At 49.3% G+C, this 21,436-nt stretch overlaps 1 protein-coding gene across 1 annotated transcript in view; it reads left to right on the top strand.

Moving 5' to 3' along the window:
* Positions 1-21,436, top strand: part of IGF1R (insulin like growth factor 1 receptor) — a 275,725-nt gene that overhangs the window by 218,457 nt on the left and 35,832 nt on the right. The window contains exons 7-14 of the mRNA XM_060260047.1: positions 4,068-4,194; positions 6,475-6,713; positions 9,952-10,119; positions 12,652-12,856; positions 15,997-16,283; positions 18,702-18,841; positions 19,351-19,510; positions 20,278-20,383. Coding sequence (XP_060116030.1) covers positions 4,068-4,194; positions 6,475-6,713; positions 9,952-10,119; positions 12,652-12,856; positions 15,997-16,283; positions 18,702-18,841; positions 19,351-19,510; positions 20,278-20,383 — 1,432 coding nt within the window. The remainder of the gene's footprint in view (positions 1-4,067; positions 4,195-6,474; positions 6,714-9,951; positions 10,120-12,651; positions 12,857-15,996; positions 16,284-18,701; positions 18,842-19,350; positions 19,511-20,277; positions 20,384-21,436) is intronic.

Raw genomic sequence — 21,436 nt, 5'->3', positions numbered from 1 at the left:
TTGCTGTAAGCATCAGAGCTGGAGCCAGGCAGACAGGCACGGAGGAAGCACGCTGCCCCCTCCGCAGCCGGTGCTCGCGAAGCGCTGGGTTTGCGGTGGGGGCAGCGTGGAGCGATCCCAGCGCTTGCTGGAAGCAGAGCTGGAGCCAGGCAGGGAGGCGCGGGGGAAGCGCCGGGATCGGAGGCGGAGGCAGCGGATCGCCGCCCCCCCCCCTGGAGGAAGGTACATCCTATCGTCCCTTCGCTCCATAAGACGCACACACTTCCCCTCCCCACTTTTTGGGGGGGAGAAGTGCGTCTTATGGTCCGAAAAATACGGTACGTGTTCGTTTGAACCCCATACAGCACCGTGCACATGGATGGCACTATGCATAAAAATATCATCAGGTGAGGTTTGAATCTGACTTCTTGGCTCCGTCAGTCCTTTCCTATCTGTCAAGCGTGGCCAAACAGTGGCTTGGGAGCCACATGTGGTTCTTTCACACATACTGCATGGCTCTCAAAGCCCTCAGCACCCCGTCGGCTGGCTTGGAGAAGGCTTTTGTCTCTATAAATCACTTCTCCGAGTCAAGCCAGCCAGTGGCTTGGAGAATGCACTAAAAGTTAAAGTTGCTTTCTTTCCGCCTCCATCTCCCCTCATCTATTTGCCTTCCTTCCTTGTGATTCTCTAACATCTAGTGTTCATGTTTGCAGCTTTCAGACATCTGACATTCATTCTGTGTGGCTCTTGCGTTAAAGAAGTTTGAACACTTCTACTATAGGTCCTCAGAAATGTGTAGCTGGCAACCATCTTTGCCTGCCTGGCCACTTTTGCTTTGTTAATCAGCCCCCCCAATTCTTTTTTTGTTTAACATTAAGGTTCTCTGCTTCATCACCTGAGCTCCTTGTGTCTGCAGGCAGCCATACCTGCCCTAGAAACCTTGTCCATTTTTTTTTAGTTGCATAGTTTTTGGAAGCAGACACCCTCCCCCAGTTCAAAGCCACAAATGCATGCCTATTGCCCATCTGTATTTATTTGACTCATTGTTGCAGCTGCTCATATCCTGCTTTTTGCCCCAGCGGGGGCCCAGAGCAGTTCACAACATCATTCTCCCCTCACAACAACCTGGTGAAGAAGGCTAAGCTGAGAGCATGCAACTGGCCTAAAGTCACCCGGTAGACTTCCATCATGGACTGGAAGTTGAAACCTGGGGCTCCTAGATCCTGGCCCGATGCTTTAACTGCTACACCATGCTAGAGCCAGGTTGGTGTAGTGGTTAAGTGCACGGACTCCTATCTGGGAGAACCGGGTTTGATTCCCGCTCCTCCACTTGCAGCTGCTGGAATGGCCTGGGGTCAGCCATAGCTCTCGCAGGAGTTGTCCTTGAAAGGGCAGCTTCTGTCAGAGCTCTCTCAGCCCCACCTACCTCACAGGGTGTCTGTTGTGGGGAAGGAAAATAAAGGAGATTGGGAGCCACTCTTAGACTCTGATGATAGATTCAGAGTGGAGGGTGGAATATAAATCCAATATCATCATCGTCGTCATCTTCTTGATTTGTGTTCTTTTCTATGCAGGGGGCAGGCCCTCCCTTCAGTTCTTTTTCGAAGGCGTCATCTTTTACGGTGGCAACGCATAAAATCAAAGCATCTCTCTAAAATGTGGCACCCTCTGCTTACTCAGATGGGGCACCTTTCTTGGCCCAGGGTGCAAACCCACACACTGCACGCCCTTGTGTATAGAGCGGCATGCGTTCCTATTCAATGCCTTGAAGGTTTTTTAAAACCCTGGAGCTGTTACAGATGCCTGGGCTGTTCTCACCACCTCCATCACCGAATCCTTTGCCAATCTTGACTTCCTTCTTAAAAGCTATAACAATATCCGTCCCTCCCTTGCTTTCCCCACTCCACACAAAGACTCCTCAAATAAGCTAAATGGGCTTAGAAATACTGGCTCTGTATGTATGACAGGGTGGGAGTGAGCATAAACACTTCTTTTCAGAGAGTGAGAGTTCTTTTTAGGAAACAAAGTCACAACGGAAGGAACCTTGCCCGGTTGATTTGGCCTTCGCAGTGCTCAGTCCAAATAATTAAGATTATTTTATTATTTTTAAAAAGCCCTCAAAGCCACCTGCTTTTTATTTATTTATTTAAAACATTTCTTAGCCACCTTTTTTTCTTATGAGGGCTGAAGGCAGCTAGATCAGGGATGTCAAACTCATTTGTTATGAGGGACGGATCTCACATAAATGAGATCTTGTTGGGCCAGACCATGTCAGCTTGAGATTAGGTAGCAGAGATATAAATTTTATAAAGAACACAGACAAACATATTTAAAAAAAACCAAACCCCTAAACTTAAAATATGCTTAAAACGATAGCGCTCGTTGGTCTTAAAGATGCTCTCTTTGTATTTCTCCCATGGAATCCACAGAACTGGGCAAAAGGAAGTTCTGGCTCTTTCTTTCCTTCCCCGGTGTGTGTGTGTGGGGGAGCCTCAGCCAATAGAAGGAAGAGAGGCTTGGCTCAGTAGCTCTGCTGTGCGATTGAGAGAGCCTGGCAAAGCAAGCTGTGATACAGAAGGAAGCAAGAGAGAGGGAGAAGGAAGCAGATGACAGCCAGTTGCTCAGGGGCCTGATAGGAGCCCTCCAGGGGCCTGATTTGGCCCCTGAGCTGCATGTTTGACACCCCTGATCTAGATCCAATTAATCAGATGGTTTTTTGAGGACTGGAAGATGGGTGGTGCTCTTTGTGGCCCTTCTTGAGGCACATCCAACCCAGCTGTATTTAGTCACTGTGGCGTTGGCTGAGTCACTTTGGTACGAAGTGGTAATGTGGACTAACATCAAAGAGCTCCTTCACATGTGTCAGTTTTCCTCAGGCTGTGTAAGAGGAAAAGACAACAACGACACTTAGACCCAGGTCAGCTTGTGTGTGGCCTCAGGAGGGTGCCTAACCATAGGCCTTGGCCCAGTTCTAGCCTAGTTCAATCCCTCAGAGATGGTGAGCAGGTAGACTGAGCCCTCTGGTGACTACAAAGGATCTTCCTTGCTCAGAGGCAGTCAGCTGCTTAATACCAGTGCCAGGAGGCAACACTGGGGAAGGCCTTGGCCTCGAGAGAGCCAGTTTGGTGTAGTGGTTAAGCGTGCGGCCTCTTATCTGAGAAGAACCAGGTTTGATTCTCCACTCCTCCACTTGCAGCTGCTGGGATGGCCTTGGGTCAGTCATAGCTCTGGTAGTTGTCCTTGAAAGGGCAGCTTCTGGGAGAGCTCTCTCAGCCCCATCCACCTCACAGGGTGCCTGTTGTGGGGGAGGAAGGTAAAGGAGAGTGTAAGCTGCTCTGAGATTCAGAGTGAAGGGCGGGGTATGAATCCAATATAATCTTCTTCTTCTGTGCCCCGTTGTTAGCCATCCAGAGGAACCGGTTGGCCAGTATGTGAGAAAGGATGCTGGACTAGACGGACTGCTGGTCTGATTCAGCAGGGATCTTTTGATGTTCTTATAAATAGATTCATGGAGGATAAATGTCAGAACTTGTAACTTTCCTGTATGCTGTTAGCCTAACTGACTCCATATTGTAACCAGATACTAACCCACCGTGCTCTGTGCCAGGCCACTAACCAAAATAGCATGCATTCCAAGCAGCCTGTGATCACTGAAGGGTGGCAGATAGCCTCTGGTCAACATCCGCAGGTGGCCTTTGAAGCCAGCCGGCCAGGACATCTCAGCAGGGCTCCATCCTCCCTCGCTGATAACAGACCCTGAGAAACAGACAAGCGTCTCTGACCGTGTGAAAGATCGTTTTATTGTTGCTGCTACAACCGCATAAAATGTAACCAATGCTAGCTTCGTTATCAGTGTTATCCTGTACCTTCAGCATTGTAGTTCTCAATAAACGCCTATACTTTTGCAACGAAGTCTTGGGCCTCGATTGAAGTTCTTCCAGTTCTGACAATAAATCCATGGTGGCTGAGGGGAACCTGTACCTTCAGAGGGCACGAAGCCTCTCAATCCCAGAGCCAGGTGGCAACATCAGGGGAAGGCCTCAGCCTCTATGCTGTTTGTGAAGGGTTTTTGTCTTTGTTGTTTGCAGGCGAAAGCCAGATTCTGCATTTTGTCTCCAACACCACCGTGAAGAATCGGATCAAGCTCACGTGGGAATACTACCGCCCCAAAGACTACCGAGATCTTATTAGCTTCACCGTTTATTACAAAGAAGCGTGAGTATGCCTGCCTAGGAAACCCCGTTGACCTCATTGGGGGTGGAGTTACGGCTTGGGAGGGGGATGCACTTTAGCGCTATCAAGTCACAGCTGACTTAAGCGACCCCAGCTAGTTGGAAGCAGAGGTGGGGTATGAGCAGCAGGGGTCGGCCAGTGCCTTCTGCCGCAGAGCCTGCCTCGGTGGTCTCGCATCCAAGTACTGACCCTGCTCAGATTCTGAGGGCTGATCAGAAGGGGCTATACCACTTTCCCTATGAAGAAAGGTTAAAGCGCTTGGGGGTCTTTAGCTTGGAGGAACATCGGCTGCGGGGTGACATGATCGAGGTTTACAAGATTATGCGTGGGATGGAGAAAGTAGAGAAAGAAGTCCTTTTCTCCCTTTCTCACAATATGAGAACTCATGGACATTCAATGAAATTGCTGAGCAGTTGGATTAGAACTGAGAAAAGGAAGTCCTTCTTCACACAAAGGGTGATTAACATGTGGAATTCACTGCCACAGGAGGTGGTGGCAGCTACAGGCATAGACGGCTTCAAGAGGGGACAGGATAAGCATGTGGAGCAGAGGTCCATCAGTGGCTATTAGCCACAGCGTATTGTTGGAACTCTCTGTCTGGGGCAGGGATGCTCTGTATTCTTGGTGTTTGGTGGGGGGGGGCACAGTGGAAGGGCTTCTAGCCCCACTGATGGACTTCCTGATGGCACTTCGGTTTTTTGACAACTGTGTGACACAGAGTGTCGGACTGGATGGGCCATTGGCCTGATCCATCATGGCTTCTCTTACGTTCTTACCATGCCACCTGTGGCAAGTGGAAAGGGCACCTTGAGGTTTCTTCAGGGTTCCTTCCCTTCCCTTGCTGCTTTCTGTTCTATTAAGAGAACAATGGAATTGTTATCGCTCGTACAAAAAAGAGGCTTTTAAAAATGTTAATGCATTTTGTAGGCATTTGGGGGTGGGGTTTAAGATTTTTCTTTCCTCCTCAGCCCTTTGCCTGTTTGTTCTTTTATCTCAAGGCCTGTGGTTGTCCTTCTGCCGCAACACTTTTGTGTTGTGCTACTGGGTTTTGTGTGTGTGTGTGTGGAGGCTTTGGTCATAACCAGAGATGTAACATTTCCAGAAATTTTGAAGCTGTGAGGAAGAAGGACTTTGCCCTCCTTTTAAAGTTGCCGATGACTGCGGCTATCACTGCATCCTCTGGTCCAAGACCTCTTGCCGGTCGCTTTTAATTTCAGCAGTAAAAGGGGACAGGGCAGGGCAAGAAATGATGTGAAAGGGAGAGCCGGGTTTCCTGCTTTGATTTGTCCTGGGGTGTCGCCTGCTAGCAGCATGGAATTGTTGCCCCCGAGAGAAAGTAGAAAACATCTTCGTGAACCTGTTTGTAAGAAGGAAAAGCTGACACCAGAGAGCTCTTTTGTCTTTCTGTAACAGCTGAGGCCCTGGATGCTGAATTTTTAAAATTGTGCATGTGTTTCTGTTCTGTGGCCTCAAGTCACTTTCAACAATGATCCTGTGGATTAGTGGGCCAGTCTGGTGTAGTGGTTAAGTGTGCGGACTCTTATCTGGGAGAATTGGTTTTGACTCTCTACTCCTCCACTTGCAAGCAATGTTCCCTCTAAGCTGCAGAGTCTTTGTGAGCCACTGGTATTAAAGTTGTGAGCTACTGACATTAAAGTTGTGAGCTACAGCATGAATCATTGTGCTCTGGGGTCATCCTTCCTGAGCTAAGAAAAATGTGTGAACTGGAGGCTAAAAATCTGTGAGCTAGCTCACACTAACTCAGCTTAGAGGGAACATTGCTTGCACCTGCTGGAATGGCCTTGGGTCAGCCATAGCTCTTACAGAGGTTGTCCTTGAAAGAGCAGCTGCTGTGAGAGCCCTTTCAGCCACACCCATCTCACAGGGTGTCTGTTGTGAAGGGAGAAGATATAGATTGTAAACCGCTCTGAGTCTCTGATTCAGAGAGAAGGTGGGGTATAAATCTGCAGCCGCCTTCTTCTAAAAATTGTCCACCAAAAGTTTGCTTGTACCTTTCAAACCGAACCCTGTGGCTGTCTTTATCGACTCCATCCGTCTAACGTTGGAACTTCCTCCTTTCCAGCCGCCTTCAACTTTTCTTAGCATTATTGCCTGTATGTGCTGGCATCCTCCACTCTGTCTTTCTATAAAGATCAGTTTCATAGGGCAAAAGCCGGCGTGAGATTCTCCCAGCCCACTCTTTAAAAGTTTTAAGAGCAACCGGGTTACAAGGAAATAAACTTTGCGGCTTCCCCGTTTCAGACCCTTCAAGAACGTGACCGAGTACGATGGGCAGGACGCTTGCGGCTCCAACAGCTGGAACATGGTCGACGTCGATCTGCCCGCGGGGAAAGATGAGAATCCTGGGATTTTACTGCAGGCGCTAAAGCCGTGGACTCAGTACGCCATTTATGTCAAGGCGGTGACGCTGACCATGATGGAAAACAACCCGGCTCAGGGCGCGAAGAGTGAGATTGTCTACATCCGCACCAAAGCTGCAGGTAGGGAGGGGGAAACCATGGCTGCCTTTAGCCAAACGAGAGCCAGTCTGGCGCAGTGGTTAAGTGTGCGATCTCTTGTCTGGGGGAACCGGGTTTGCGTCCCCACTCCTCCACTTGCACCTGCTAGCATGGCCTTGGGTTAGCCATAGCTCTCTTATCTGGGAGAACCAGGTTTGATTCCCCACTCCTCCACTTGCACCTGCTGGAATGGCCTTGGGTTAGCCATAGCTCTCTTATCTGGGAGAACCGGGTTTGATTCCCCACTCCTCCACTTGCACCTGCTGGAATGGCCTTGGGTCAGCCATAGCTCTCTTATCTGGGAGAACCGGGTTTGATTCCCCACTCCTCCACTTGCACCTGCTGGAATGGCCTTGGGTCAGCCATAGCTCTCTTATCTGGGAGAACCGGGTTTGATTCCCCACTCCTCCACTTGCACCTGCTGGAATGGCCTTGGGTCAGCCATAGCTCTGGCAGAGGTTGTCCTTGAAAAGGCAGCTGCTGTGAGAGCCCTCTCCAGCCCCACCCACCTCACAGGGTGTCTGTTGTGGGGGAGGAAGGGAAAGGAGATTGTGAGCCGCTCCGAGACTCTTCGGAGTGGAGGGCGGGATATAAATCCAATATCTTCATCTACCTCACAGGGTGTCTGTTGTGAGGAAGGAAGGTAAAGGAGATTGTGAGCCGCTCTGAGACTCTGTCCTTGAAAGGGCAGCTGCTGTTAGAGCCCTCTCCAGCCCCACCCACCTCACAGGGTGTCTGTTGTGGGGGAGGAAGGTAAAGGAGATTGTGAGCCGCTCTGAGACTCTATCCTTGAAAGGGCAGCTGCTGTGAGAGCCCTCTCTAGCCCCACCCACCTCACAGGGTGTCTGTTGTGGGGAGAGAACCGGGTTTGATTCCCCACTCCTCCACTTGCACCTGCTGGCATGGCCTTGGGTCAGCCATAGCTTGGGCAGAGGTTGTCCTCGAAAGGGCAGCTGCTGAGAGAGCTCTCTCAGCCCCACCCACCTCACAGGGTGTCTGTTGTGAGGGAGGAAGATAAAGGAGATTCTGAGCCGCTCTGAGACTCTATCCTTGAAAGGGCAGCTGCTGTGAGAGCCCTCTCTAGCCCCACCCACCTCACAGGGTGTCTGTTGTGGGGAGAGAACCGGGTTTGATTCCCCACTCCTCCACTTGCACCTGCTGGCATGGCCTTGGGTCAGCCATAGCTTGGGCAGAGGTTGTCCTCGAAAGGGCAGCTGCTGAGAGAGCTCTCTCAGCCCCACCCACCTCACAGGGTGTCTGTTGTGAGGGAGGAAGATAAAGGAGATTCTGAGCCGCTCTGAGACTCTTGAGATTTGGAGTGGAGGGCAGGATATAAATCCAATATCATCATCATCATCATCTTCTTTAGTGTGAAGACACAAAGTTTTGTGCCTCACTATGATGGTACTGATTTAGCAAGCTGGCCCATAGGGTTTGATCGCAGTATTTTTTAGACAATTTGGATGGGGTGGGGGGAAGTGGATGCTTTTTATGATGCTCTTTTTAAAGGGGTGCTGGAGTATTTTGACTGAAGTCGGCCATGGCTGCAAGCACAGTCACCGGGAATGCAAAGTCCGGTTGCTTCCTTGGGGGTCCCGGAATTGCTTCTTAGTCAGTGAGCACATCCAACGGGATGTTAATCAGCACTCCGGTCATTTATAATAGAGAGATGGGCGAAAGGTTTTTCAGCCTCGATAGCCAGAAGTTGTGATGTCTCATGCAACCTCCATTGATTCAGAGATGCAGAGTACATATGAGTCGGTAGAGATGAGAACAAGGAATGCACACACACACAAACCCCCAAACAGTTTTAGCCTTTACATTGTCTCCAGATTTTGATACAATCATTCAGAGCAAAAGGTGTCAGTTATCGGAAACTGTTAATAAACAAAATATTGCAAGAATGCTAATCTTTTAAGCATCTTAAGGTTTTTTTTAAAAAAAATCTTTGTTTTTGTGTCCTTTATAAAGTTTTTATCTTTGCTACCTGGCATTGTATTTTATGACACACATGGCCAATGTTCTCTCTAAGCTGAGTGAGGGTGAGCTAGCTCACAGATTCTTAGCCTCCGGCTCACACATTTTTGTCTTAGCTCAGGAAGGATGACCCTAGAGCACAATAATGTATGCAGTAGCTCACAGCTTTAATGCCAGGAGCTCACAAAGTAGAATTTTTGCTCAGCTTCCCTCTAAGCTGAGTGAGGGTGAGCTAGCTCACAGATTCTTAGCCTCCGGCTCACACATTTTTGTCTTAGCTCAGGAAGGATGACCCCAGAGCACAATAATGTATGCAGTAGCTGCCAACTTTAATGCCAGGAGCTCACAAAGAAGAATTTTTGTTCAGCTTCCCTCTAAGCTGAGTGAAAGTGAGATAGCTCACAGATTCTTAGCCTCCAGTTCACACATTTTTGTCTTAGCTCAGGAAGGATGACCCCAGAGCACAATAATGTATGCAGTAGCTGCCAACTTCAATGCCAGTAGCTCACAAAGAAGAATTTTTGCTCACAAGACTCTGCAGCTTAGAGGGAACGTTGCACACGGCCCGGCCCAGCAAGGTCTCATTTATGTCAGATGCAGCCCTCATAACAAATGGGTTTGACACCACTGAAAGTATCACTTGACTTCTCACTGAATACACATAATTGTGTGCTGCTCTTTTATGTGTGTTCAGTTCTGTAGCCCCAGTTTCTCAGCGGTGTGTGTGTATGTGACCGATTCCTCACTAGCAGTTGCTCCACCTCTGGACTTCTGCTTTCCCCAGCTCAAGCGTTCAATTCCGCACCAGTTGTTGAGGGGCTGCGTTTTGATCTGCGGCTCCCTCCCAATTCCCCTCGCAGCTTCTGGATCTCCAAAAAACAAGAGCAAGAAACTGAGGGGAATTGGAGGGCACTGTGGATCAAAATGCACCCGCACAGCAATCAGAGGGAAATCGATTGCTTGATCTGACGAAAGCAGAAGTCTGGGGGGTGGAGCAATAGCAACTGTGGAATCAGTCTGTGTGTGTGTGTGTGTGTGGGAAAGGGATTTCATGGCCCTGTTTGATGGACAGACAGAGGCTGTCTTGACAGGTTGATGGGGAGATTTGTTCATTTATTTTATTTTCCTTTTATCTGGCTTCTTTTTTTCCTCCAGTGGAGAACCAAATCAGCTTAGGAAAACGAAGATTTCTCTCTAATGCTTTCCTTTCGGCTGTACCTTTTCCTCCCCGCTCTCTCCACAGTGCCATCCATCCCTCTCGACGTGGGCTCGATGTCCAATTCCTCCTCAGAGCTGGTGGTGAAGTGGAGGCCCCCCACCCTGCCCAACGGCAACCTCTCCTACTATATCATCCGCTGGCAGCAGCAGCCGCAGGATAGCTACCTGTACGAGCACAACTACTGCGCCAACGGTAAGGGGGAGCGGCTCCTTCTGCACTCTGTATCTTGGGAAGTCACACAGCTCAAGTTGCTCGTGGCACATGGCTGCCAGTCACCCAGGCGTGGCTCCGCAAGGGGTCAGAAGACAAAGCGACAGGTGGGGTCCTTTCAAAGAAAAAGAGGTGCCGGAGCTCATCAGCGCAACTCATTTGCATATGCCACCCACCCCTGGCATCGCCGGAAGGTGGACTCAGTTCTTTTCAGCTCAGCATCTACCTCAAAAGGCTTCTTGAATTAGAATTGTCATCATCAAACCTTACCCCCACTGTACTTTTTAAATCACTTTCTCCTATGTGGCCACAGTGGCATGGGGAAGATTTCCATCCATATTGTTTTGGTTATTTTCCCATTTTTTTTGTGGGGGAAAATGTTAGAAAGTTTGTCAAATCCTAGAGTTCAAATTCTCTCAGGGGGTTTGAACAATGGAGCCCAGAAGCAAGTATTTTTTTGTGGGGGGGAGAGGAGGGTAAGAAAGAAAGAGCACGATATAAAATTTAGAGGTTCCAGAGCTTCGCTCCTGCCCAAAATGAGACCTGGCGATAGGCATGGACTGTACTGTTTCAGGCTGTAAGTGGGACACGCATCTCCGCAGCATTGCGTGTGTGCATTTTCAAAGGAAAAAAAATTCTGCGCGCACACACACACACATGTATAAACAAACCATACAGCCTTCCAGCTTAACTCTCTTGCGTGCTTCATTTTTGAGTTGCGGCGATGGTATTTCCCACTCACCCCCCAAAAGTTCGAAGTGGCACATGCCATCCTGTCTCCTCATTGCGCTGTGCATGTCGCTCAGGGTCTTCAGCTGTCTTGGGATACGTGGAAGAGATGAGCATGACTGGGCTTTCATGGTGCAGCAATGGAAAGCGCATGGCCACTTGTTTATTTGATTTCATTTAAAATATTTCTGTGCATCCTTTCCACCCAAATACGGACTCCAAGGTGGTGACCCTCACGGCATTAAAACGTTTAAAACATTAAAATAGGTTTTAGAATGTGTATAAATACGTAACAATACAAAAGGACATGTAAATATGCAAACAGCAAGCACTATTTGGACACTGGAGCTCCTACAAGTAAGAAGAGCCTTGCTGGGTCAGACCAGGGGTCCACCTAGTCCAGCTTCATCCCACAGTGGCCAGCCACTTCCACTGCAGGGCCAACAAAAAGGGCATAGAGGCCCAGACCTTTCTAAAAACATAAGAAGAGCTCTGCTGGATTGTGGACCACTGGTCTATCTATAGTCCATCATCCTGTCTCACACAGTAGCCGACCAGTTCCTCTGGATATCCAACAAACAAGGCACAGAGACTGAAGCCTTCCCCTGATGTTGCTTCCTGATGCTGGAATTTGAGAACTGTTCCCTTTTTACTCGTTGCTGCTGAGGCTCTTCCTCGCTGATCTAGCTTCAGTGCTTGGCTGCCTCCTTTTCAAGCTGTGAGAGCCCAGGGCAGCTTTAGATAACCCTTTGCATCCAGGGGAAGCTGCCCTGAGCACAGTGCCTTGTATGAGACCCTCCCCTCGTCAGTTTGGTGTGGTGGTGAAGTGTGCGGACTCTTATCTGGGAGAGCCGGGTTTGATTCCCCACTCCTCCATTTGCACCTGCTGGAATGGCCTTGGGTCAGCCATTGCTCTGGCAGAGGTTGTCCTTGAAAGGGCAGCTGCTGTGAGAGCCCTCTCCAGCCCCACCCACCTCACAGGGTGTCTGTTGTGGAGGCGGAAGGTAAAGGAGATTGTGAGCCGCTCTGAGACTCTTCGGAGTGGAGGGCGGGATATAAATCCAGTATCATCATCATCATCATCATCTTCGTGTGAAGGTTGTGGTGTGTTCTTCTCGGTGGGTGTCCAGGTGTCTGTTCCTCTCCTTCCAATTGTTTGCGTTGTTATTTATTTATTTATTACGTTCAACTTATATGCCGCCCTCTCCGCAAGCGGACTCGGGGCGGCTCACAACATCATATCAATACAATTAAACCAATAAAACATATAAAGCCATAATTTACATATTTCAATTTTTAAAACATATGTCAATTTTTAAAACCATTCTGTGGTGCTGCATCAGTTCAGTATAGGCGGCATTGAATTTCCGAACAGCGATCCCCAGCATTCTATGTGATGTCCCGGTGGCAGCCCTCCTTCCTTCAAGCATCGAAGGCCTGCTTGAACAATTCGGTCTTACAGGCCCTGCGGAACGCAGACAGATTTCGCAGGGCCCTTATGGTTTCCGGAAGGGTATTCCAAAGTTCTGGTGCTGCCACCGAAAAAGCCCTCGATCTTGTCACACATAACCTGGCTTCTTCTGGTCCGGGGGCGGACAGTAAGTTTTTTGCCCCTGAACGCAGTGCTCTCTGGGGAATATATGGAGAAAGGCAGTCCTGTAGATAGGCAGGTCCCTGACCATAAAGGGCTTTTAAAGGTCAATACCAACACCTTGAAGCGAACTCGGAACACAACAGGTAGCCAGTGCAGCTCTTTCAGCTCTTATCCTTCATCTCCTTCTGAAGGTAAAGTCCCCATTCGGAGACATTCCGACGGGACGTTCGACACCGAGGAAGCCACCGAGCCAACCAAGCCGCAGGGTTCCGAGGGGGAGAAAAGCCATTGTTGCGCCTGCCCGAAGACGGAGGCGGACAAGCAAGCGGAGAAGGAGGAGGCGGAGTACCGCAAAGTCTTTGAGAACTACCTCCACAACGCCATCTTTCTGCCCAGGTAAGGCGGTCCTTCCAGGGCACGTTTCAGCCACAACCTGGGTTTTGCTGCTTTGTGTAAGGTCAGGAGCGTGCCACCCGAGTGCAACACCATCTTCCCATGGTTCCTTTTTGCAGTCTTTTGGCATTAGTCATTTCCTGTGTGTGTGTGTTTTGCCCTTCTTAAGCAGTGTGGTGCAGTGGTTAGAGTGTCAGCCCAGGATCTGTGAGACCCAAGTTCCTACTGTCCAAGGAAGCTCGAAAGCTGACCTTGGGTCAGTCGCATTCTCTAAGCTTGACCTACCTCACAGGGTTGTCGTGGGGGTAAAATGGAAGAGAGGATAGCTGATGTAAGCTGTTTTGGGTCCCCGCTGGGGAGAAAGGCAGGAGGGTGCCGATGAAAGTAAATAATGAAGCAGCACCCTTGAGGCACCTTCTTGGCCGTGGTTTCTTTCACACTTCAAAAGGCTAATTGAAAAGTGAAAACCTTCTCATCTGCGAGAGGTTCATAGATGAAGCAACCAGTAGATTTCCGCATATGTTTTCTCCTTTGAGCAGTCTATTAAATGATTAAGTGATTCAGTGGGTAATTTACCTGGCTTTGCAAAAAAAAAAAAAAATGCTTTGCTTGTTAACTGAAGCCATTTTGGGGGGGTTTTCAGCCTTTGGAATTGGAGAGCAGAGCAGTGTGTGCTGGAATCTGCTTGAAATGTGATAAATTTTTCTTAAAGACGCCTGTTAATATCCCCTCCTTCCCCCTCTTATTAAAATCCAAAACCCAAGAGGTAATGGTCACCTCTCTAGCACAGTTGGCATTTCAGCATATCACCTGTTCATCTTCTGTCTCTACTTTTCTCACCTGGTTTTCCTTTTCCTCTTATTCTTCCTCATTGACCTTCCTCTCATTTTTCCGGGACCACTCACATAGTGTCACCTCCCAGCCCTGACCTCTCCTTCACCAGAGCTGGCCAGTGGCGATCTGATATGCGTGCCCATCCGCCAAGGTTGCTGATGCCCTTCGACCAATTACTTCCAGAAAGACCCTGGATTTCACTGCTCTCTTTTTCATGGGTTACCCCAGGGGGTTAGATCCATAGAATAGAGGTCCATCTATGACTATTTGCCATGGTGACTAAAGGAAGCCTCCACATTCAGAATCAGTAGATCTCTGAAATCCAGAGTCTAGATCCAACACCATAGAACGGCCTTGGCCTCTATGCCCAGTTGCTGAAAATTCAGAATAACTGGTTGGCCGCTGTGTGACACACAGGTGTGGACTAGATCATGGGTGACCAAACTTGCTTAACATAAGAGCCACACAGAATAAACATCAGATGTTTAAGAGACGCAAGACATGAACGTCAGATGTTTAGAGTCAACGGACAGGAAGGATGGAAGGCAAATAGATGGGGGGGGGGGAGAAGAGGAAGGAAGAGGTGGGAAGAAAGCAACTTTAAATGAATTCTCCATGCCGCTGGCTGGCTTGGCTTGGAGAAGTGATTTAAAGAGAGAAATGCCTTCTCCAAGCCGGTTGTCAGAGTGGTGGAGGCTTTGAGAGCCACACAAGATGTGTGAAAGGGCCATGTGTTTGGCCATCCCTGCACTAGATGGATCACTAGTCTGATCTAGCAGGACTCTTCTTAGGTGTATTACCAAATCTTTTTTTTTTTAATGGGATTTGCATAGGTTGAGGGGGTTTTTAAAATCTTTTATATTGGGGAAGTATACCTGTAGGCGTTGTGCCATCAGCACAATCCACAGATGGGAGTTTGCAGAGAGACAGTTAAGCGAGAGCAGTCTGCTCATGTGAATCTTCTCGGTCTCTGCTTATTTCCTCCTCCTTTGCTCAGCTCCCCTTTCCAGCTGGTGTGTTTTTCTTTTCAGTGCTTGTGGAGATTCCTTAGCGGTTGGGAGGTACAACTTGGAATTTCCTGTCAGGGAAATACAAGAGTATGACCTGGGTGAGATTTCTCCGTGGGGCACATGGGAGCAACCTGTTACATTCACAAGTCTGTCTGTCATCTCCCTACACCCCCATTATCCTGCAAAGGGGGAAATAATTTGAGTGTCAACACAGCTCTTGTTAAATCAGGGTTGTCAAACATGCGGCCCGGGGGCCGAATCATGCCCCCGAGGGATCCTCTCAGCCCCCCAAGCGATTGGCTGTCGTCTGCTTCCTTCTCCCTCTCTCTTGCTTCCTTCTGCATTGCAGTTTGTTTTGCAAGGCTTGCTCAATTGCACAGGAGGCACAGAGCAAAGCCTCTATTTTCTCCACTGGCTGAGGCTCCTGCCTTGGGAAGGAAGGGGGAAAGGAGAGCTCGCTTTGCCATGCTCTCTCACTTACACAGCAGAGATACCCAAGCCTCTGTTCCCTCTGTTGGCTGAGGCTTCTCCCCCTTCTGGTCCCCTGGGGAGGGAAGGAAATAGCCAGAGCTTCCTTTGCCCAGTTCCCTGGATCCCATGGGTGAGATACAAAGAAAGCACCTTTAAGGCCAATGAGTGCTAATGTTTTAAGCATGTTTGAAGGGTTTTTTTTTTTAAGTCTTTACTTGTGGTGATCAGTGTTATCCTGTGCATATACAAAGGGCCTCCAGAGCTGTGTACTGCCTCACTCCTTCCTGCCCTGCTTCTTGCATTTGGCCTAAATTCACAGTGAGTCACAGAATCAGCATTGCTGTCAGATGGCCATCTAGCCTCTGCTTCAACACCTCCCAAGAAGGAGAACCCACTGCCTCCCGAGGAAGCCTGTCCCACCAAGGAACCTCTTCAACTGTTACGAAGTTCTGTTGTTTAGCCAAAAACTCTTCTTGGTTTAATTTCAGCTTCTTGCTTCTGTTCTGACCTTCTGGGACAATGGAATACAAAATAGGAAAAACTGCATTAAAAGAAAAAAACCAAGCTAGGCATCTTATCAAAAGGGTAACCTGGTCCCAACATACCCGACCTCCGTTCCTTACAAGCATCCAAAGAAAAGATCTGCATTTTTATTAGGTGGTTTGTTGCCTTGCTTAAAAGTATCTGAAAGTTTTGTAGGCTTTTCCCTCACCTCATGCTACATGCATAGTGCTAGCTGACATAGCCATCTCCTTTCTGTTTCTCTGGTGAGCGAAGAGTCTCTGTTGGATTCAGCGAGATGCTAATCTACCGTTTCTTTTTTTCCAGGCACGACCGGAAGCGAAGGGACTTGTTTAGAGTCGCAAACTCAACTCTGGGCGCCAAGGGCAAGAATGTGACGGTCCCAGAACGCTTTGCCAACACGTCAGATGTGGAAGAGGGCGACATTGAGTACCCCTTCTTTGAAACCAAGGTGGAGGGCAGGGAACTGACCGTCATCTCCCACTTGCTTCCGTTCACGGTCTACCGCATTGACATCCACAGCTGCAACCACGAAGCTCTGACCTTGGGCTGCAGCGCTGCAAATTTTGTCTCAGCCAGAACCATGCCAGAAGGTACGGTGGACTTGACTTCATTAAGAATACAAGTTCTTTAACATAATAAAAGTATTCCATTCTTATTTGTGTTCAAAGCAGCTCTAGCTGGCAAAGCATCGCAGAACACACGATAAATTTGCAAATAAAGAGAGCCAGTTTGGTGCAGTGGTGAAGTGTGCGGACTCTTACCTGGGAGAACCGGGTTTGATTCCCCACTCCTCCACTTGCAGCTGCTGGAGTGGCCTTGGGTCAAGTCACAAGTTCTCTCAAAGTTATTCCTCTCAAGAGCAGTTTCTGGGAGAGCTCTCTCTCAGCCCCACCTCCCTCATAGGGTGTCTGTTAAAATCATAGAATCAGATTTGAAAGGGACCTCCAGGGTCATCTAGTCCAACCCCCTGCACAATGCAGGAAACTCACAAACACCTCCCCCTAAATTCACAGGATCTTCATTGCTGTCAGATGGCCATCTAGCCTCTGTTTAAAATCCTCCAAGGAAGGAGAGCCCACCACCTCCCGAGGAAGCCTGTTCCACTGAGGAACCGCTCTAACGGTCAGGAAGTTCTTCCTAATGTTGAGTCAGAAACTCTTTTGATTTAATGGCACCTCATTGGTTCTTGTCCTAACTTCTGGGGCCGCAGAAAACAATCCCACACCAACCTCTCTATGACAGCCCTTCAAGTACTTGAAGATGGTGATCATGTCACCTCTCGGCCGCCTCTTCTCCAGGCTAAACTCCTTTAACCTTCTGTTGTGGGGAGGGGAAGGGAAAGGAGATTGAAAGCCACTCTGAGACACCTTCGGGTAGCGAATGGCGGGGTATAAAACCAATCTCTTCTTCTTAATGGATTGGCAAAGCTACACCTCACTGCACTGTTACCATCCAGACCAGAGAAGGCAGCCGCGAAGCAGTTTCCCATCGTGTCTGGGTGTTGCCCTGCTCAACAGGCAGTCTTACAGGTTGTCGTATGCCTTTTCACTTCTTTATTTTTATGATGTGTTGATGGTGGTGGAAAGCACTGCTGAGTTGCCGCTGACTTCCGGGGACCCTGCTGAGATTTCAAGGCAAGAGAGGTTCAGAGGGGGTTTGCCGTTGCCTGCCTCTGTGTAGCAAACCTCGATTTCCTCGGTGGCCTCCCATCCAAGCATAAACCAAGACCGCGACCTGCTTAGCATCTGACAGTGCAGAGAAGGGAACTTGCCTTTGGCAGCCTGGAGCATTTGCTCTCCTTAAAGAAACAAGGATCTTTGAGCAGAGTTTCTTAGATAATTTTAAGGAAGAAGAAGATGAAGAAGATATTGGATTTATATCCCACCCTCCACTCCGAAGAGTCTCAGAGCGGCTCACAACCTCCTTTACCTTCCTCCCCCACAACAGACACCCTGTGAGGTAGATGAAGATATTGGATTTATATCCCGCCCTCCACTCCAAAGAGTCTCAGAGCGGCTCACAATCTCCTTTCCCTTCCTCCCCCACAACAGACACCCTGTGAGGTGGGTGGGGCTGGAGAGGGCTCTCACAGCAGCTGCCCTTTCAAGGACAACCTCTGCCAGAGTTATGGCTGACCCAAGGCCATTCCAGCAGGTGCAAGTGGAGGAGTGGGGAATCAAACCCGGTTCTCCCGGATAAGAGTCCGCACACTTAACCACTACACCAAACTGGCTCTCCAAGGGAGGAAGGGGTTGCCCACGAGTTGACATTTCTTGCAGGTGTTCACTTGTTCCTCTGGTTTCCTGGAGTTCACTTGCGCTGTGTGTGTCAGTGCGCGTGAAGAGAGTTGTGTGGCTGCCTTTGCATGGGGAGCGTCGGGATGGCCTCCGAGAGACACAGACTTCTGTATCCAGCAAGGGAGAATAAGAGATTCTCAAGTCAGCGATCAAGACCTGGGATCCATTGTCTCTGATGTTCTATTTCAGGGGTGACCAAACTTGCTTAATGTAAGAGCCACATAGTATAAACTTCAGATGTTTGAGAGCCGCAAGACCTGAACGTCAAGATGTTTGAGAGCCGTAAAGAAGGCAAATAGATGGGGGAGGAGGGAGGGAGGGAGGTGGAAAGAAAGCTACTTCAAATGCGTTCTCCACGCTACTGGCTGATTTGGAGAAAGATTTAAAGAGAGAAATGCCCTCTCCAAGCTGGCCAACAGGGCAGTAGAGGCTTCAAGAGCCACACAATATGTGTGAAAGAGCCACATGTGGCTTCCGAGCTGCAGTTTGGCCACTCCTGGTCTGTTTGAATGGGCTTTACTGGTGCACCTTATTGCAGAATGTCTGTTAAAGAAGACATAGTTTTGGAAATGTGGTTTGTTTGTTTTTTGCTTTGCTCGAGGGAGGGGTCTTGGTGATATTGAAAAACCTGCTTGGACTGTACCAATCTAGCAATTGCCCTAGATGGCACCTACTACGAATTGCATCAACTCCTTGGGTGTGTTTTCACAGCCGGAGCCGACGACATTCCAGGACCAGTAACGTGGGAAGCGAAGGAAGAAAACGTGATTTATTTGAAGTGGCCAGAACCTCCGAACCCCAATGGGTTGATCCTCACGTACGAAATCAAATACGGGCCAGTCGGAGGAGAGGTAAAGAGGGCTTTTTAGAGTCCTAACTGCTCTGGCCGCAGCTTTGGCCATTGGGTGTTGGTGGTCCCCACCTTGGAACATCTGGGAGTTTCATCAGAGGGAGCGGATGCCTTTAGAAGTGGCCGCCGCTGAGCACCGGGGCCAGCCACAGAGCACTGAGAAGTTGCAAGCCGAGCATGCCGAGAGGCATACGTTTCCATATGGGTGCTGTGCAGACCCAAAGGTGATACTTCCCAGGTTCTTCTGAAGCACCTCTGGCTCCGCTGAGAGGCTGGAAAGCCAGGCCTAGCTCTTTGCTTTGGGCAGATCACGCCATGCGGTTGTGGGGGGTGGGGGACCCATCAACACACTCATAGCTCTTGTGCTTGTGGACATAAGTTCAGGGTAGTGTTACGCCCTCTGCAAACAGCTCAGCAGAAATAGAATGATTTTAGTTTCGATGCCCCGCATACCCAAGACGCCAATAGGAATCCTCTCTCTCTCTCTCACACTGTCTCCTCCTTCCCCAGGAGAAAGGGGAATGTATTTCCAGGCAGGAGTATAAGAAGCACGGGGGAGCCAAACTGATGCATTTAAGTCCTGGAAATTATTCCGTTCGAGTCCAAGCGACTTCTCTTTCGGGGAATGGATCCTGGACTGAACCCATCTCTTTCTACGTCCAGCCCAAGCGTAAGGATTTTCTAAAAACTGGGTTTTTTTCTTGGAGGGAGGGGGACTTGGAAGCGGGATTTTTGTGCAGATTGGAAGGTCTGTTGTTGCCGAGTGAGTAATCCCCTGTGGAACAAAACCCCTGTGGTTGGTCGCGATCTCAGTGGTGACCGGATGCTAACGACCCACAGGAGGTGACTGGGTCTGTCTGTGACTGACCCTGGAGCATCTGGCTAGTCATTGTGATAGCTGCTCTTCTAACAACACAGACTTAAGCTGAGTTACCCACTTTTTAGCCATGGAGCTTCCAAGCAATTAATGGTTTGGAGAGAATGCTGATTGGCTGGTAGGAATAAGCCTTCCTTCCTTCCTGGATAGATGGGTAGGTAACTACCATGTGTGTTTGTATATCATGTATAAATGTATATTCTCCCCTGTTGCTTCCCATCTCTCTCCTCTTTTTGTTTCCTTTGACTCCAGTTTCAGAAGGTATGGTTCTTGAGGCAGAAATCTGCCTTCTTGTTAGAGTTGCCAACTCAAGTTCCTTGAGATTTGGGTGGGTGGGGGGTGGAGCCTAGGGAGAGATCTTAGCCAGGGTACAGTGCTATAAAATTCACCCTCCAAAGCAGCCGTTTCCTCTGGAGGAACTGATCTTGATTGACTGGAGATCTGCTGTAACTCTGAGAAGTGTCCAGGCCCCACCTAAAGGTTGGCAACGCAGCACCTGCACACTGGCGGCTCCCTATAATAACGATGCTCTCTCGTCTCTCTCATTTCAACGGCTGCAGCCCCAGACTATGGGAATTTCCTGCATCTCATCATCGTCCTCCCCATTGCTGTCCTGCTCGTCATTGGGGGCGTGCTGATAATGCTTTACGTCTGCAACAAAAAGAGGTGAGGGCTGGCCTGTGATGGAACTTTCTTGGGGTTGAATTGGGCAAGTTTGCGCTTGAGGCTATTCCTCTCCCCCCAAGTTAAAATGCTAAAGCAAAGCTGCGCAATTCATCTTCTGAGAACCGTGGTGTATTAAAGGAGTGTTTGTGGGGTAGGCTGCAGATGTGTGCAGATGGACACTGCAGTGCCTTGTGCCACAGCCCTCCCGTGCAGCTGCGGTTTCCTGTGGATGGGCCAATCCAATTGCAGTCAATTCACAAATAAAGAGAACCAGTTTGGTGTGGTGGGTCAATGTGCAGACTCTTCTCTGGGAGAACCGGGTTTGATTCCCCACTCCTCCACTTGCACCTGCTGGAAAGGCCTTGGGTCAGCCATAGCTCTCTTATCTGGGAGAACCGGCTTTGATTCCCCACTCCTCCACTTGCACCTGCTGGAATGGCCTTGGGTCAGCCATAGCTCTCTTATCTGGGAGAACCGGGTTTGATTCCCCACTCCTCCACTTGCAGCTGCTGGAATGGCCTTGGGTCAGCCATAGCTCTCTTATCTGGGAGAACCGGGTTTGATTCCCCACTCCTCCACTTGCACCTGCTGGAATGGCCTTGGGTCAGCCAGAGCTCTGGCAGAGGTTGTCCTTGAAAGGGCAGCCGCCATGAGAGCCCTCTCAGCCCCACCCACATCACAAGGGTGTCTGTTGTGGGGGAGGGAGATATTGTGAACTACTCTGCGATTTGGAGTGGAGGGAGGGATATAAATCCAATATCATCATCATCATCATCATCAATTCCAGTATCCCAGTAGTAGCACAATATCCGTCCGTCTGTGTGTGGATGTGTCTGCTGACAACTGGTGTCAGTGAGCAGGAAACCACTTCTGTTTCTGGGAATGGATCCACTGGAGGAAATTGAATTGGTCCGTAGTAGAAAAGCCAGATTTGAGCACCTTGAGAGATTTTGAGGAGTGGGGGGAGATAAGCTTTTGAGGGTGAACGCCCCCTTCATCAGAAAGACCAACAAGGTTTTCAGGGTATACACGCAATACACACTGTCTCTCAAT

The sequence above is a fragment of the Heteronotia binoei genome, chromosome 19, assembly GCF_032191835.1.
Source record: "Heteronotia binoei isolate CCM8104 ecotype False Entrance Well chromosome 19, APGP_CSIRO_Hbin_v1, whole genome shotgun sequence".
In the NCBI taxonomy this organism is placed as follows: Eukaryota; Metazoa; Chordata; class Lepidosauria; order Squamata; family Gekkonidae; genus Heteronotia; species Heteronotia binoei.
This window is presented reverse-complemented; position numbering and strand designations above follow the sequence as displayed.